Source organism: Psittacula echo (genome assembly GCF_963264785.1).
Source record: "Psittacula echo genome assembly, chromosome: 1".
NCBI lineage: Eukaryota > Metazoa > Chordata > Aves > Psittaciformes > Psittacidae > Psittacula > Psittacula echo.
In genome coordinates, this window is record NC_137735.1 from 138440858 (window position 1) to 138459022 (window position 18165).

Sequence of the window (18165 nt, forward strand, 5' to 3'; positions counted from 1 at the left end):
CTAAAATGGTGGGCAGAGGAGGAGAAACCTTTTTTGTTTGCATGGATGAAGTCTTTTCCCCACTGCACACCGTGACTTTGGTCACTCCTGTTGGCTTCAGCAGAGCCATGAATTTACCCGTACTTTTAATAAATAGATTTGTCTTTATGTTCTTGGCCAACCTCGTTATGCTGTTGCCTTTGTTTTGCAGATTATCTGTCTTCCTTTCTTCCTGTGTTTCACCTTTTGTGTCCCAAAGGGCTTGCATTTCCAGGATAAATTAATTTCTAGAGACAGGGTGTCTGTTCCTGAGCATAGACTTGAAACCTCAGCTGCCTGCTGAGGAATTGCAGATGGCTCACATAGACCGTAGTGGGGCCTGATGTCTCTGAACTCACCGGAATTTTTCATGCTGAAAAATTTGATACAAATATTACTTTGGTGATTTTTCTTATTTCAACCTTCACTTTTGCAGCACTGTGTCAGCCACAGCTCTCCTTAGGTTGCACACAGGTTCTGTTGAATTTGCTGTCCCTAGTTATAATGCTCAGTACAAATCAGAGCTTTTCCTTAACAGGCACAAGACCCAGCGGTGTTCGGAAGAACATTTGCCAAGATAGCTCGTGCTACACTTCGGATCAGATATTCACTGCTGCCATACTTATATACCTTGTTCTTTGAGTCTCATGTTCATGGAAACACGGTGGTGCGGTCACTGATGCATGAGTGAGTTTGGAGTCTCTCTTTTTTATCATAATTTACTCACAGAAGTAGTTAAGCTTCTACGTACAGACTAGTTGACATCTTCTTGAGAATAGTCACACTAATATTACTGCATGCTCCCTCTTAAAAAGAACAGTTTTACAATGAAATCTAATCAAATTATATGCTCAAAACCAACTTTTTATATATGCAATAGATTTTCATTAAAATATAACCTACATTTTCTTCCAATGGGAAAAAAACCCAACCCTTAAATAAGGAGAATTCTGGAAATTTCTGAGGTAAATATGCAGTTCTTTTTGTTTTAAAAATAGGAATCACGTACCTGTATGTTCTGCATTTGAATGAAATCTGTGCAATCTGTATTCAGGTCTAGAATGCCAAGAAGGCCTCACATAGAGAAATCTCCATTTTCCAATCACCCACAGCATTTGCATTTTCCAATTTAGCACTTGCATCTGGATGCTATGTATGAAATGTACATCTGTGTCCACAAATTGCACAGAGGAAACAGAGATGTTTGAGTGTAGAAGCAGGTGCAAACCCAAGATTAATAAGCACAGACTGAAAAACACCTCGGAAAATGTGACTCAGATTTGGAACAGCTCTTTTTTTTTCTGTTTGGAAGAAGCAGGAATCAAAGTGAGGTTTATTTTCCCTCTCAGCATCTTTTAATTAGCTTTTTACCTGCTTTTGGTTAATTTTCTACTTCAGAATGCTTCATGCAAAGACTTGAGCAAAAGGAGCAAAAATAATGCACATGAAAAGCTACTGCCCAAAGCTCTGACCCAAAGCTTTTTAGTCTCATTGGTGCAGGCCACATCCTGGACTGTTTAATGTTCTTTTTCCCTTCAGGTTAAAAACATTCTGGCTAAAGGGTAAGACATTTTTTGCAAATTAAACTGCGATTACACTAAAGTGCAGACCATCTGAGTATGGAAAGGATAAGTATAAAACCTGTTTCACCTGCTTAGTGTAATGACTAACTGATAAATCTTAAAAGCAGTATCCTTCACCTTCCTAATCTGCTACCTTATTTAACTGGGTTGCATTAAGGAGAAGTTTTATATGTACTCATGTCTTGCAAGGAGTGATATGCTATTTCAAGTATTTGTTTTAGCTCTATTTTTGCTCAGTGGGATTTGTGTTAATACTGTAAATGACCGAGTTCATTTTGGCATTAATATTAGCTAATCTCTGCTAATACAGAATTACTTTAGTGATGCTAAAGATGCCTTCCTGATCATTCTCAGCATACTTTTTCTCTATTTGGGCCACATCTACATCAGACACTTTCCAAATTTGCTCTGATTTGAATTGTAGAGGAGTCTCAGAAGCACCAACAGAGACTTCCATCAGGTGAAACTGAGCCAAAAGGTGTGTCCTGATCATGAGAACAACCTTGCCTGGGCAGGGAGTATCCAGGCAATAGCTATTGCATGTGGTCATTTCAGAATTTTCATTTAATTTCAAATGCTTATGTGCTCATTTCAAATAACAAGGAAAACATCCCAGGAGATTCCTATAAGCATTTCAGGTGTCTCTGAGACTTTTGCTCAGTGAAATAGAGGCACCAACAGCTCATCTGCCCCAAAAGACTGGGAAGTGGCAATCCATTACTGGAAGGGAAAGCTCCGCTCAATGGCTGAACAAGGTTAAAATAAGACAGAAGAGAAGCCAGCATTCAACAATAGGAAGCATGTAGGTGAAATTAAGCACCTTTCATAGATTCCAGATATGCCTTAACTGTTTACAGTTTCAAAATGGGAAAGTTCATTTGTTTGCTGAATTTGTGCTCATGGTTGCTATAATCGTAAGAGAAAAGAGTGTTGTTAGATGGTGAGACACTTGTTTCCATGTGCAAACAAGATTGACTTCTCTTTCGTCATCATTTCTTGATCAGCTTTTTCTCCTGAAATTTCCCACAACAAAGTATATTGAATCGGATTATAATTTTATTAGAGCAAAATTAAAAATAGAGAGATACTGTTGATATGACAAGAAAAACTAATGGTTTATACTTCAAAAACTTTAAGAGAAGGTAATTCATCAAAAGCCACACCCCACTTCAAATAGCTACAAATTACATGTCATAATGCAGTAGTGAACAGGATTAAGGTGTCCAAAAGAGCTACGGTTTTGACAGAAAACGAAACTGAATAAATTGAGGTTTCTTTCGGGCAGTGCCTGAGGCATGCCTTCAACAGCATCGCTTCCTGAGTTCCATGTGCTCCCCTACACTTGCAGTATTTTAGAAATCCAAGCACTAAATAGATGGGGGTTTTTTACTGCCAAGGAGGTTTTGCTCATTTGGGGTAGTTTCTGTGAATCTGGGCTGGATGCAGTGATTGCCTATGCCCTGAGAATGCCAAGCCTGACAGAGGATGTCAGGGGTGTCACTGACACTGAGCCACCCTGCGCAGCATACAACAGAAACCTGTCTTTAGACAGGGGAAGCTGCAAAGTCAGTTAAACAGACACAGTAAATATTTTTATAACAAATAATTTGTAAGGTTTTAGAGAATAACAAGTTAATATGCAACAGCCAGTGTGCAGTTGTCAAAAATGAGTGATGGTAAACCAGCCCAGTTAATACCTTTGACAAAGCAGCAGGGCTGTTGGATAGGAAAGGGGGCAGAGGAGTAGGGAAAAGCAGAAGGCACAAGGTACTTTGATTTTAGGAGGGCTTGGGACACACTCCACATCATGTTCTTATAAGCTAACTAAGGGATCAGGATTCATGGTGAATTTCCTCAGAGATAGGCTTATAAATGACTGAAAGCCTACTTAAATTCTCAGGGATTTTATGCCAGCTGAGTGGAGGTTCCTGAGATGGGGAGGATCAGTCCTCTTTGCCAGGTGCTATTCATTATTTTCATTAGCTGATGCATAGTGGAATAGAGATCTCTTCCCAAGCTGGCAGATGATGCCAGGCAAACGGGACGGTAAGCACTCTGGACGACATGATCAGGATCCTAAATGATTTTAATGCATTGAATAAAATAGACTGAATTCCAGACATTTCATCCATTCAGGAAAGGCAGCTAAAAAGCATGATATGTATGAAGGTTGCTTTGGTTTTGTCCTGCAAATGATTTCTAATGTAAATCTGTGAAAGCTGCAGGAAGCAAAATCCAAGGATTGTCAAAAATGCTTTAAATCCTAGAGTATGCTATTATTCCTCTGTATTCCCTCTCCTGATCCTGGCTCCTGTCCCACTCTTTGGCTCCTTTGATGAAGTCTCAACCCACAGCACAGAAATTAAGTTTGTTTTCTCATTGCTGCTATTCTGAAAAGAAATCAGCTCCAGCATTTTGTGAGGGTTCTGTTCTGCTCCAGTGTGGCAGGTGCTATTGTGATTCCTAAATCTCTGTCCTGCTTTTGGCATTCTCTCAACCAGGAAAAATATTTGGCGGTGTTGAAGAATGTCTTGAGGAAGCAGATTTCTTGTTGCAGTGAGTAACATCAAAACATTCTGCAAGTTCGATAAAAACGTGAATTAACATTGCATATCCCACTTTCAACACTAGATTCACCTCTGATCAGCAGACTCATGGAATAGACACTGCCTTCCTTTGGGGACCTGCTTTTATGATTGCTCCTGTTCTTCAAGAGGCAAGTACTGTAATTAAAAAATGCCATCATGCTGCAATAAAAGAAATGAACTGCGCTTAGGGCATTGGATGACATTCAGGGCATGTTTGCTCATATCCACCCATTTCTTCCCTCCGCTGTCAAAGCTTGCAGAACACATTTCTGGGCAGCGCAGTCAGTACAGAGTTGCCCAGTGGTTGAAGTGGGAGGATGAAAGTGAGGGCATGGCATTTCCCTGCTACTCTCAGTGCTGAATGGATGTAAGCAGGCTGGATGCTGTCCCTTGCGTGTTCCTGTTACTGTGCCAACAGCTCCCTCCAAGGACACACACATAGCAGTAATTGTCAAGCTAGGAAGAAACACGCAGATATTAAAGCAAACTGGTTTCCATATTACTGCTCCCCCACAGTGATTTGGAACCTCAGCATCTCAAAAGGCTGCGATAGGGGTTTCCCAGCATTACCGTCATTACAGAAACAGTAACGACAATGTTAGCTGCTAGTATAGCAGGCTTTAAAAAGCAGCATTTTACTATAGCTGAACTGGCATTGTGCTGGGTCAGGGCTCTCACTGCTTGGATGGAGCAAGTTGGGGTTTCTCTCCTTGGCCCACCATTGACTGCTGACAGCACCAGAAAGGTATGTCTGAGCTGAGTTAAATATTTACATGTGATGTACCCTAGAGCTGTATGTATGTATGCAATATTTTCTAGATGTTGCCAATGATCAAATACATAAACAGGCCACTGTTGGTCACCTTGTTTTTAACCAGCCTTTGTGCCTCTGTGAATTTAAAAGGAAATTCTTATTTCTGCATCTAAAGCCATTCTGACTCCACTGAGGTACTTCATTCGTCAGCCCTTCATCTTCAGACTCCCCCAGGTTTCCAATAGCTGATGACTAACAAGGAGATTTCACAGGTCTCAAACCAGTGAGATGATGAAAGGTGTGAGCAAGCCTTCCCATGAATAGAGGGTAACAAGCCAGGGGTGGCTTCCTGCAAAGCAGTGAATGAAAGGGAACAGTATAAGGATATAAAATGATAGAGAGTCTAGATAAAGGGTTGCTATGTTTTTGGGGGGACTGCAGCCAAAATAAAGGCTGTGTGCCTGTGGCATGATGGGGAAAGCAGAGCTTTTGAGGTTATTGCTGTTGGAGAGAGGTGGCAGCCAGGGTTTGTGCCAGCTAGTAGGGCAGGGGCAGGAGCGAGCCGTAAGCCCCTCACCATGGCATTGCAAGCCAGCAATGGCTGCGTCAAACTGCAGCATGGCACCCACTTGTCTAGAGAAGATGGGTCAGGGAGAGCTTTCCCTTCCCTCCTCGAGTCCTAGGGTGTGAGGAAGTGAGACATCCATCAACATTAAAGTGGGGACCTGCCTTACACACTGGCTTATTATTTAGGGAGTCATGAAGGCAAGGCTCATCACGGTGGTTGCACTTTTCTGTAGACCAGAATATCTAGGGTTGTCATAATAATGCAGAGAAAATATGGAAAGAGGCATCTTGACTTTATAGGGGTCTTCACTCAAGTTTTCAAGGTGTTTTATAAGTGAAGCCTGCCTTTGTTAAACAGCTAGTAATATCTAGACAGAATGAACTATCCCAGTTTTCCTTACTGCAGCACTAGGACACTTCCTGAAACACCTAGCACTGCCCACTGTGGGAGACAGATGGAACGACAAGACAAACTTCCAGTTTAGCAATTCTCATATTCTAATCTGAGATTTGCATATTTTAATAAATCAGTTATTTCTTACACTTTCTATTGTTTTATGTATATGTATGTATGTAACATCCCTAAAATGTTAAATAGTAACTCCTCATGGTCCACATGCTCCCTGGGGTAGAACTTGGGGGTAAACCATGATTCTGCGAAGGAGCAGACATCTATGATGAGAATAAAAATTAATCTATTTGTGAGAATAAGCAACATGTGACAAAGAACAAAGTATGTTTTGTTTCCAACTTTTCCTGTAGTTATTAATTCAAAGTGCCTTTAGCATGACTTCATCCGTGTATCAGTATGATACTACGCATGCTGCAAAGTACACCAATCATGCAATTAGCAGCATATTATTCAACATTATTTACCTGCAACTTTAAATTGTTTCAAAGAAGACAAATACCTGTGTATCCTCCTTCCCAGACCTTATTCGCTGCCTGTTTCTGCAACAGGAATGGTGCAAGAGGAACTAAGTATCCCCACTCCATCATCAAATGTGAAGTTGTGTTTTGCAGAGGTGGCTGAGACCTCATTGCTCTGATTTTAAAGGAGTGTGCCTAACCCAGTTGCATTACGAGACACAGAGCTAGATACTAGACTGAAATAATCATATAACATTGACTCATCCCATGGAATGGCAGTAAAATCCCCTGAATAGGATAGGCATGTCTGTGCAGCATTACAGATCAGCCAGCACCAGTGACTGCTATGATAATAACTCAGCCATAATATCCAAGATTTGATGTTATTAGAATATTCAGCATACATCTCTCCATGCACAAATATAATAAAGCTAATGTAATACCAGGAATGCAAAAGGATAAAAGACTTTAATCACTTTATAACAATTACAGGGAGCAAGATCCGTGGATGTATACTTCCCTGAAGCACAATGGTTTGACTACTATACCGTATGTATTTTTAAGATTCAGTTTCTTACCTTCTTTACATTATTTTAAATGGCGCATTCCAGCAAAATAACTTTTAGCAATGTTCAGCAGTGTTTTTACCTCAGCATCTGTGTTTAAGAAACTAGAGCACAAAAACTCTACACCAGGCTAGCTGGGAGAGTAAATTGCACAGTTTTCAGTAGCATTTCATTTTCTATTTTTAGACTGTAAAGCTCTAAGGCAGAGAATTGAATTTTCAGGAGCAGTCTAGAAATTCATGAAACTGTCAAGATTTCTTTCACCCGCCCTGCATGTTTTATTGTACCGATACACTTCTCTGCACAGAAACAGAGACAGAACCTGAGTCGTGCTCCTGAGAATATGCTGTAACATGCAATTTTGCATATGCATTGTTTTTGACAGAGGACATATTTAGAGAGCAGAGTGAGGCTGCCCTCAGAAAAATGCTTCCAAGAGATGCAGAGCAATCTGCTCTGTGGCAAATACCTGCCTCTCCTAGTTGGAGGCACTACAGGTTTTGACCTTTTGGACACCATCTCCAGCACTGCGTTTCCAAAAGTGCTCACTTTCAACCTAACTATGCTCTGCTGCAATCTGCAGATAAGACCAGTGTTGACTTCAGCAGGAGCAGTTAGGCTGATGCTAAGAGCTTTCGGAAATGTGAGCTCAGGAGCGTCAGGCTGTTGTTAACTACCCTGAGTGACGCTGGTGGAGGAGCGGGTAGGACAGAAATGCTCTCAGAGGAAATTAAGACTTATTTTTAAAGAAGCTTGGTCATTTTCAGCACTTGGCTGGTATCCTCAGATAGATGTTCATCCAGCCCTTTCCCTTTTCTCTTTGCCTAAGACCGTGGCACTGCAAGGTTGAGCATTTCATTCAGCTCTTCTTATTGTGGCTCCCCCTGAGCGCACTTTGCTGGTGAGGGTGTGGGATCAGCAGCCCCGTGCACCCTGCCCTGCCTATGGGACATGTCCACAGCACTGGCCAAGCTCAGCTCCCAGCATTTGGCAGGTACTTGCCATACACATGGTGCTTATCCAAAACCAGGGCTGGGTACTTACCATAAGTTGTAGTTGCCATTTACAGACAACAAGAGCAAAGACTTCCTGTTACCTGCTCTGCACGTAAGCCATTTCTATATGTGGTGCTGAGGCCATAAACCGGGAAGAAATGATGCAGAGAACTTAATGCTGGTTTTCTACACACAGAAGAATTTCCCTCACTGAATGCTATAATTACTTTTTGAAAGTGAAAGATTTATCCTTAAAAGAGAAGAAAATCTACAGTTTACATTCCCAAATGATTATGAATCACTTACCTTAAACTGAAATGTGACAGGCTTCATATGCATAAAAAGAGGAAGCAGAAGTTTCTTCTGCTTTTTGCTCAGTGTCTTGAGGAGGGTTGGGTTTTTTTCACAGCATATGGAATAATGATACCATTTTTAAAGATGATTTGCTGTCTTTCATTCATGATGCTTCCATCTCATGCATATGCATAGCTGCAAGGGCTAGATCCTCTTTTATGTTAAAAAAGGAACTGGAATAAAACCCCTGAAATCTGCTTTTTTCTTTGTATTTTCACTGATGTAATTGAGATGAAAATGTACCCCTTGCTCTGTTTTTCAGTGGTTTATGGCCACAATGTACAGTGCCCAGATCTGCATTTCTTTAACTGCATTTATTTTTGTGGTAGGGTCATAAACTGCCAAGTACCTGGAACAAGAACTATGCTACTGTGCCTGCCCCATTGAGCAAGATCCCTCTCTTTATCCGTGGAGGCTACATTCTGCCAGAACAGGCACCAGCCACAACCACTACTAAGAGGTAACGTCATCTGTGTCTATCACCAAACGACCAGGGTGCGGGTCAGATCCACAGACAGCCAAAAAAGCAATCAAAAGAAAGTGCAGAAGACAGACTATCTGCAGCTCCCAGCTGCACCCCAGGTGATAAGCACAGTATTTTTATCCCACTATTCACTCCATTGTATTAGGCTAAGTCACCTCAGAGATGACCGACATCACCATTAGCACAGCTGAAACCTATTCCTGGATATGTGGTTATGTGCAAAAAAGCTTTTGCACCTCTTACTGTCATGCCGACTTGCTGTCAGTCAATCAAAGTAAACACATGCAAGGGGGGGAAATGCAGAATTCTTCTCCTTGGATGAATTTATCAAATGCCATGGACAAGGTGGAGAAGCTCAAATCTCTTTCAGAAAAATAATTCCCCCTTGCCAATGAGTAATATACTGGTCTCAGGTCTGAACCATGTTCAGAAGCAAATGTGGGTAGGGAAGGATGGGAACAGCACTGTGCAGCAGCCAATCCAACCATAGTGAGGTAGCACTCGTGACCAGTTGCTTCTCAGCGACTGCCCAGTTATCTTACTTTAAGGCTACTAAAGAAGGGGAAGCTTGTCCATATGAGAACTCAAAAGGTGACAATTTTACACTTCTGTGGGACAAGGCAAGCCAAATTTCCATCCTCATTTCAGGAGCCCGTTTGGTGAGCATGAGTGTCATCCTCCTGTCGTGGCCTTTTTTGTAACTGTAAAATTGGAGTTAACTGTGCTCTGAGGTACTTCTTAAATAACTTGGAATGGACAGTGCCCACAGGTGTGTACTGACACTTCTCAATGTGTTTGTCAACAGCCGCCTGAACCCATTTGGGCTCATTATTGCCCTGGATGAACAAGGAAAAGCTTCCGGGTCTCTGTTCTGGGATGATGGTGATTCAATTGGTAAGCCTGGTTCCCCAGTATGAGGTGGTGGTGGGGGGGGGCGTTTGTGTCTGCATACAGGGCTGCCTTTTCAGCAGTGTAATGGCACTGACTCCTGCTAGAAATAGCTGGACAATTGACCCTAAATTGAAGGTTACGGAGGTGAAAAAAAGATTGCCCTTCAAGTCAGTGTTTTGATATGAGAAAGTGTGACACTGGGGACAGCTGGTCTGCCAGAGAGGGCAATCACTCCTGTTGTGTTCCTCTAAAATCACCCTAGGAAGACTAGAGGAAGAGTTTAAATAGCCCACAAATCATCTTGGTCTGACATTAGCCGCTCACTACAATTAACGTGAACTGCGTATGGATTTTGATACCAATCCTTCTTCCTCTGTGTTTTGACAGATACTATTGAAAAGGAGAACTACTTCTTGGCTAAATACACATACAGCAAAGTAAGTAGCAACATTCAAAGTACCTACATACATACACTGTATGTATTATAGCTGTATTTTAGTATAGCCATTGTATGGTGCTGATGTCTAATTTCTCTCTGGAAAGCTTTTTTCTTATAAGCTCAGCCTTCAAACCTTTGTAAGCTACCTAATGTTTTCATTTACAGACAACTACAGAATAATCCAAATATGATGCAGCAGTTTTGTGTTTTGTTCATTAAGTACCATCATGACACATCATTAATGTTCCTGCAGTGATGTGAATCTGAAAATCCACTTTTTCAGCTCAGATTTTCTTTCATCTGAGTCACAGCTTCTGGGGAACAAGGGGTCATTTTCCTTGTCTTCCTCCTGTGATCATTTTTGGTCTGAGAAGGCTATGTTCCTCCCATCAAGATATCCCAGCAATTTTTTAGCTTTGATCCCTTGAAGTTTTTATTTTGTGGCCCAGAGAATTATGTAGTCTCAATTCTTTAGCTTGCATTTCCTTGTCTGGCAGCACAGAGATTGCTCCCATGGTTGGCCTCCTATGGAGCAATTCAGCATGCTACTGGCAACCCACCGTGCTGATCAGATGCTCCACACAGCACAGGACTATATTAGCTCAGGGTCAGTGCACTAATGCCTTTCACACAGCGCTCACTTCTGTGCAGACATGTCCTGAGAAAGCTCAATAGAAAAACCCAACAGTCTAGGCTTCAATTGAGAAAAATGCTATATAAAATAAATCTGCTAGAACCTCATTGAGTGTATGACAGTAATTTGTGGGAGTTATTGCAAAAAACCTTAACCTACTTCAATAATGTATACACCTCATATTTTGTCTACAATTCTAGCATTTGGTAAGAAATAGGATATTGTATGTAGACTGTGGAATGGTAGAGAGCCAGCTGAACATGATTCAGCTTGTGCCCAGTCGGCCAAGAAGGCCAATGGCCTCCTGGCCTGTATCAGCAATAGTGTGGCCAGCAGGACCAGGGCAGTGATCATCTCCCTGTACTGGGCACTGGCGAGGCTGCACCTTGAATCCTGTGTTCAGTTCTGAGCCCCTCACTACAAGAGACATTGAGGTGCTGGAGCGGGTCCAGAGAAGTTGGTGCAGGGTCTGAAACACAAGTGTGATGGGGAATGGCTGAGGGAGCTGGGGTTGTTTAGTCTGGAGAGGATAAGGCTCAGGAGGACGTTATTGCTCTCTACGACTGCCTGAAAGGAGACTGTGGTGAGGTGGGGTCGGTCTCTTCTTCCAAGGAACAAGTGATAGAACAAGATGAAATGGTCTCTGGTTGCACCAGGGGAAGTTTAGGTTGGATATTAGGAATAGTTTCTTCACTGAAAGGGTTGTCAGGCACCGGCACAAGCTGCCCAGGGAAGTGGGTCAGTCACCTTTCCTGGAGGCATTTAAAAGAAGGGCAGATGTGGTGCTTACCGACATGGTTTAGTGCTGGACTTGGCAGTGATTTGTTAATGGTTGGACTCAATGACCTTAAAGGTGTTTTCCAACCTAAATGATTGCATGGTTTTCAAGCTGTGTATTCCTAAAAGCCCCAAAGTAGTCTACAGAAAAAATATCAAAAGAATAAAATCATGTTAACCCCTATTGTGATACTGCTCTTAGAATTTATGTCTTCAAGGAGCAAGAGAAAGCCAGGGTAAGATGATGGGGTTTATTATGTAGTCTTGTGTATTTGTGAGACATTTTCCTGGAACTAATATCATATATCTAGACTTTAAATTTAATTTTTAATTTACTTTCTTCTTGATTTACCAAGAAAAAAAAAAATCTTCTTCAAAAAAGGGTATTTCAATAGCAAAAAATGAAGAAAAATAACTTTGGCTTTCTGTAGTCTGTGTATAGTAATTTATTCTAGGAAGGCTACAGAAAAACAATATCCAGTTTTATATTAAATTCTGATCTGTGCAAATTAGATTGTTGATTCACTGGCAGTTCCATTTCTCATTGCTCATGTTTGACTTCTGCCTGTAAATCCATGACTGAAGTCCCTATCTGCATTCCAATAATCTCTAATGTCAATTTTTTATTACGTGTTTATAAAGAAAACAACCTATCTCAAATTGCAAACTGTAAAGGTATGAGAAATGTATGAAAGTCTTGGTATTTGTGGCACATTTCTATATTCTTAAAAACTGTGGATGAATAATCACATCTAGTTTCAGGAGAATAGCCACGTTTTTTTCGCCAAGAGATTGACTCGTAAGGTCGGACATCACAACATTTGCTCTGAACCCAGCACAGAGTAAATGCAACTAATGGCTGCAGGATTAGACCCTCTCATTTATATTTTCATTTAAGCAACCCAGAAATACAAAGAAGAATCCAAGACTAGTGCAGGCACTTAAGTCTCAGAGAACAATTCAAGCTGCCTGCTCTCTGGTACTGTTTCTCTGAGGCTGGTATTTTAATTCACTTGACACCTCCATCTCGTCATGCATAATGGCTAAGTGACCTAAGTCAAAGTGCCCCAAGTCAACGTGCCCCATATATTAAGCCTAGAGCGTAGAAAAATACATCACCTAGATGCATAAGATCTACTGTACTTCAGGGATGAGCAGGGAAAGCAATAAACTCTGCCTCCAGCTCCAGAGGTGGCAGATAAGATAGATATGCTCAGACTGTACCAAGTGAGTCCAGACCACACTAAAGGAATGGTGACAAGAAGACTTGCTTGCCCAAGGAAATGTGGGCTTCTAAAAGGATACACTAGCCACCAGGTAACTAAATAGCCCGAAACAAGTTCCTCCTAAAACTGGTCCAGTTTTCAGGGGCAAAATGGGGCAGGGGGAAAGATGAAGTTCATAGGACCAGAGCAAGACAGTAGGAAAGAAAAACCATGATTCTGCCTCTCAGAAGTGCAGGAGGAAGTCCTGGCTTCTGGTCTTGGACCCAGGACTTCCTTTTGCTTTGCATTTAGGTGCTTTGAGTAATAACTGTAAGCTCCCTCCATCTGCTGAGAACTCAGAACCTTCCTGGGCAACTGCTTTACCACGAGATGCTTGGGGAGGAAGGTGTCACTCATTCCCCTTGACCATCACCTCCCTGGTTCCCCAAGACCTTCAGTTCCAGACCTTGGTCTGAAGGACAGTGGTGTCTACTGCAGTCCTGGCTCAGGGCCTCAGAGCTTGAGTGCAACCTTATTTATTAATACAGTTGTACTCACTGAGTTCAGCATCATACTGAGCTTACTGGGTCTGTGTGGCCATCTTGAGCTAGCTCTCCTGCTTAGCCACACCTGAAACAGCAATAAATCACCACAAGGAGGTGAAGTCTCCCTACTGAACCCCCTCTACGCTGGGACTCTTCCAATGAGAAGAAGACATCACATATAAGTACCCTAAAAAATTCACCAGAAGCTTTTAGAGGCTTCTCCCCATTTGCTCTATAACCCCTTATGTAGGCAGTTTAAATCAGTGTACCAGGGATTAGCACTAATTTTTAGACTGAATACCTGCAATAAGCAGTCTAAGCACAGCCCTAAGTTACAAATACTGTGATCCAGCTTCTGCTCCCCTTCACTATGCACCATTGAAATAACATAAGCTGATTTATGCAAAAGGTTTCATCATGGGTTTCTCCTTGGCATATTTTTAAAAAGTCATGATTGCATAGCAATTCATCATTTCCTGAGCAGAGTAATTCATCTTTATTTCCTTAACAACTCTGATGACATAACAAATGCAATGATTCCTCTTCACTGCTTGTATGGGAAATTACTGTCACTGGTGATCCAAATGAATTTGTTTAATGACTTTGTATGTCCTCTTGGTACATCCCTAAATATGTGATATATAGTAGATAAGAAGTACAACAAACAAAGCTCTGTGGGCACACAGTGTTTCTTCAGCATCCTTAAAGCTGAATATACATAAGATTTCTTACAGGAGCTGTGGAGATGTGGGACATAAAATAGGGGCAAAATATCTAGCAGCTGATGTTTGTGGAAGATGCTAGCATCTTAAAGCAGCTGTGGATGTTAATTAAATCTGCCTTAAGGTCACTTGTTGAATCTCCCTATCTGGGTTTTGGCTTTGCATATGCCACTGTACCCTGTGAATGGGTACAAGAACCAAATTTGCTTTGATTACAAGTAGAAAAACATGTCCAAGATGACTGCAAATGAACGCTGTAAATGCTATTTTATTTCTTACTTTGTTAGTTTAGAATCATACATGACATTTCTTATGTGAAAATCAATGTGACTTGTTTTTCCTTTACAATCGCGGTCACTGATGTCTACATTGGAAGACATTCTGTATGTTCATTGACAAAGACGTAACAGAATGCAGTGAGTCACCTCTAAAGAGCTGTTGTGGTCCTGAAATTTTCTCTGTGGCTTTTTCCAGGGACACCTGAAGACAGAAATACTTAAAAATGGATACAGAGGGGCTGACTTTCTGGAGTTCAAAAGAATTACAATCCTTGGCCTGAAACGGAGACCTTATGTTGTTGTTCTCAATGGAAGAGCCATCCGTGGATATGCTTCCTCTTATGAGCTGAGTGGGGTAAGAGCTGCATTGAGCAGTTATGAAAAACCTCAGACAAAAGTCAGTGAATAACAGTTGCAGTTTCTCATCCCCACCCCTTTACATCTTTAAGTATAACCAGACACCATTTCTTGATACAACAGTCTGAGTTTTAGGGAGGGGATTGAGGGGGAAAGCAAAAGCAAGAAATGTTTCAGGAAACTTTGATCTTTGCTATTACACATACTATTGAACAATGCAATACACATACTTGTATTGTAATACACACACTTGTGCTATTACACAAGTCTCACTTAATGTCTGCTGCTTGCATGAAGCTTGAAAAGAAGATACAGCTCCATAAACTGGGAGGAATGTTAGCAGTTTCACGGGCATTATTATTATTCTGATAAATAAGTAAACTTGTCAAAGCTGTTTATCTGCTGCTGAGAAGAAGTGGTGGACATCTTTTCTCACCATTACTTAGTGTCCAAAAATGATTATAGCATAGCTGGATCCAATGAGTGTCTCCCTATGTTCAGAGGAGGAAAAGGAAAATCTCTGCTGTACCTCTGTGTTCCTAAGGAAACTATCACTACAGTGAGACAACAGTTAAAGTTTGAGCATGTTAAAGTGCCCAGCCTCAGTGTCCCAGATCAAAATACATGACTTGTTTGTGCAGTGCTCCTCTAGCACCAACAGGGAGACAGCCCAGAGGGGGCAGACAGAGGAGACAGACTGAACAACCCTAATAAACAGCTGCAACTGCCTCTGTGGTCCTAGTTTCCTTTTCATGGAACACAGACAAAAGGAGCAACGCAAAGTAAACTTGCTTTGCTCTGGTCACTTGTCCCATATCTGTCATCAGCAACCAAGCTGAAGTGGGTCATGCACACTTTGTGTGAGATGTGGTCATTATTTCCCAGCACTGATCTGCATCTAGGAAACTCCCAGTACTAACACTGTAAGATGCCAGTAACTCATTGTTCAATCAATGACAGCTGAGGCAACAAGCAATGGATGTCACATCTTATGTTACTCTACCCATTTGGCCCAATGATTGCAGTTTATTTGTAACCAAAGTGTTGATTCCTGTTATATGCACCTGGTTCTAACATTTGTTTTATTGAAGGAATCTGTAAAGGAATAAAATTGCTGAGAATAAATTTCTGCCTTGGAGAATCGTAAAAAACCTCACTTTCAGAGGCGATGTCATAAATGAGTGTAATCAGTATTGCCTCAAGGGAAGAAATTGTTTAACAGATAAACTGCCTTTAAGCAAGTCGAAAGCAATGTAAATGTGGCAGGGTAAAGAAAACACTCCATTGAGATATGCTTAAAGGCACCAATCACAGATATGCAGAAGATAACTGCATACTAACAGCATCACATAAAAAGATGATTAGAAAAGACTAAAATGCTTGTCACAGAAGTATCATTTAAAATTTTACTTAAGTGCAAAAGGCAATCTATTTCAGTGACTTAAGAACTACTTCAAATAGCAGCAAAAAAAAAACCCCAAGAAAGGCAAGTCCAAAACTGCATAAAAATTACATTATTTAAACCAGCTAAATGTATTCCTCTCACAATTCAGTCAAACCTCTCCCACGTTCTCTGTACAGATATTGTAATGCCATTACCTATAATCCTCTCATGTTTGATTCTCTATTAAAAAAAGTACTAGCAGCTTGGGTTTCGATCTCAAAAACTTACAGTCCATGTAATTAAAAACCCAACAAAATCTAAAGGGCAAATTTGCTGCTTTCTCATGGGCTTAATGAGATTACATACTGTATAATAGCTTAACAAGCACAAAGACTGTACTGTTTGAAGGGATAGAGTAGAAAGTAATATCTACCATATTTTCCTTTGCAGAAAGCGTATTTACCTAAAAGCGGTGCTTAAGTGCATAATTGAGCCACAGTTATTTGTATATAAATAGAAGCAGTTTGCTTAGTAAGAAGCCACTTCTTTCTCTCTGATTCATGCAGTGCTACTCTGATCTGACATTTGTAATATTGCAGAATCTTCCTATTATTAGGAGTCTCTTATCTACCTCCTTCCTCCCAGAGTACCCTGACAGCCCCAGGAATTGTATTTCAACAGCAGCTGGGATGTTGGAAGAGCAGTTCTGTTGACCAGGCTTGGGCTGACAGCAAAGTGACCCGGGCATAGGAAGGTTCTCCTTTTACTCCCACATGCATCCTCTGCTGGGAAGCACAGGGAGATGCCCAGTGTCTATAGTTCCCAATGTCTGTGCAGTAGTGCAGTCTGGAGTGGCCTTTCTGGCTGCCTGGTGCTTTGGGGTTAGTGTTTGGATGGGGTTGCAGTATTTTTGCCTGAATCCAGCCCTCTATTTGAATTAAAGGCAAATTATTCAAGAAGTGGAATTCCTACTTACCAAGTAGAGGTAAAGAAGTGTTTCTGCTCAAAGATGAACGTATTGCATACCTTGAAGGAGAGATCTAAACATAGACTGTTAGAGAGACGTTAACACGAATTTGTGAGTGGGCAAAGAAATAGCTAAGAGATGTCAATGGATATCATGCATTTTAAGAGATTGTTAATTCTGAAACCTAAAGCTAAAACTGGTGAAGTACTGAAAATTGAAATTATGCAAGTAGCATAACATAGATCAAATTCAACATTGAAAAGAGAGAGAGAGGGCAGGTATTGTATTTATAATTTCATATTTAATTCATGTTATTAATTAATTTTAAACTACTCCTGAATTTCTAAAAAGATGTTGAATTAGATACAGCAGTAGAAAGATGCATACTGCCACCACATCTGTCTTGCCCAGCAGCAGAGTTAAAGGGAATCATGAAGGTCTAAAATTAAGTTTCTCTTTCTTATTCTCTGTTTTGAGCTGGTCCTTTTTTAAGTTAACATAAGGTTGTTCATTATTTTTGTGTCTCTTTCTTTCACAGAAACTCACTTTATGGATTTCTGCCCCACTTACTCGGGAATTCAACCTCGTGATTTACTAGAATGGTCAGAAAACACTGATTATGTCCTTTAGCGTCCTTGGCTCTCAAATACTGATCTTACTTTGATTTTACTGTAAAAAACCATATTTAGACATTGAAACATTGCTTGTGCACCTGATGACTGATCTTTTCCTATGTAGTATTTGTGAATCAGTGTTCTTCAAATAAAATTTTCAATAGTAGCTAATAAATATTAACATAAACTGATGTGCGCTCAAAATAGCATAGAATAAATCATCCTGAAAGTTCTCTCTCACTGCAGATATAGATAATATTTGGAAATATGCTCAATAGGACCATATTCTAAATAACATACACTGGATTTTTTAGGGTTGTGGGGCTATTTTCAAACCTATGGTGGCAAAAAAATAAGGCACAACCAAAGAGTCAGCTTAATTCATATAGCCCTGTTCTGGGGGAGGCAAAGTGTGTCTGTCAGGAGAATGAATGCGTGGGAAACACAGCTAATCAACGGCTGGGGATATCTAGATCTATCTCAGCTATTTCTGGCTGTAGAATGATCTCCCAAGAACATAAGAAGCTCCAGCCTACGGAAATGGCTCTCAGGAGTCACTGTTATGTTAACAAC

At 40.9% G+C, this 18165-nt stretch overlaps 1 protein-coding gene across 1 annotated transcript in view; it reads left to right on the forward strand.

Moving 5' to 3' along the window:
• LOC308217301 (sucrase-isomaltase, intestinal-like) overlaps positions 1-17576 on the forward strand; it is a gene marked incomplete at both ends in the record, with an annotated part of 60994 nt that extends 43418 nt beyond the window's left edge. The window contains 5 exons of the mRNA XM_080610299.1: positions 8625-8755; positions 9585-9673; positions 10058-10107; positions 14467-14625; positions 17517-17576. Of these exons, the coding sequence (XP_080466425.1) occupies positions 8625-8755; positions 9585-9673; positions 10058-10107; positions 14467-14625; positions 17517-17576 (489 nt within the window). The remainder of the gene's footprint in view (positions 1-8624; positions 8756-9584; positions 9674-10057; positions 10108-14466; positions 14626-17516) is intronic.
• Between the last annotated feature and the right edge of the window lie 589 nt (positions 17577-18165).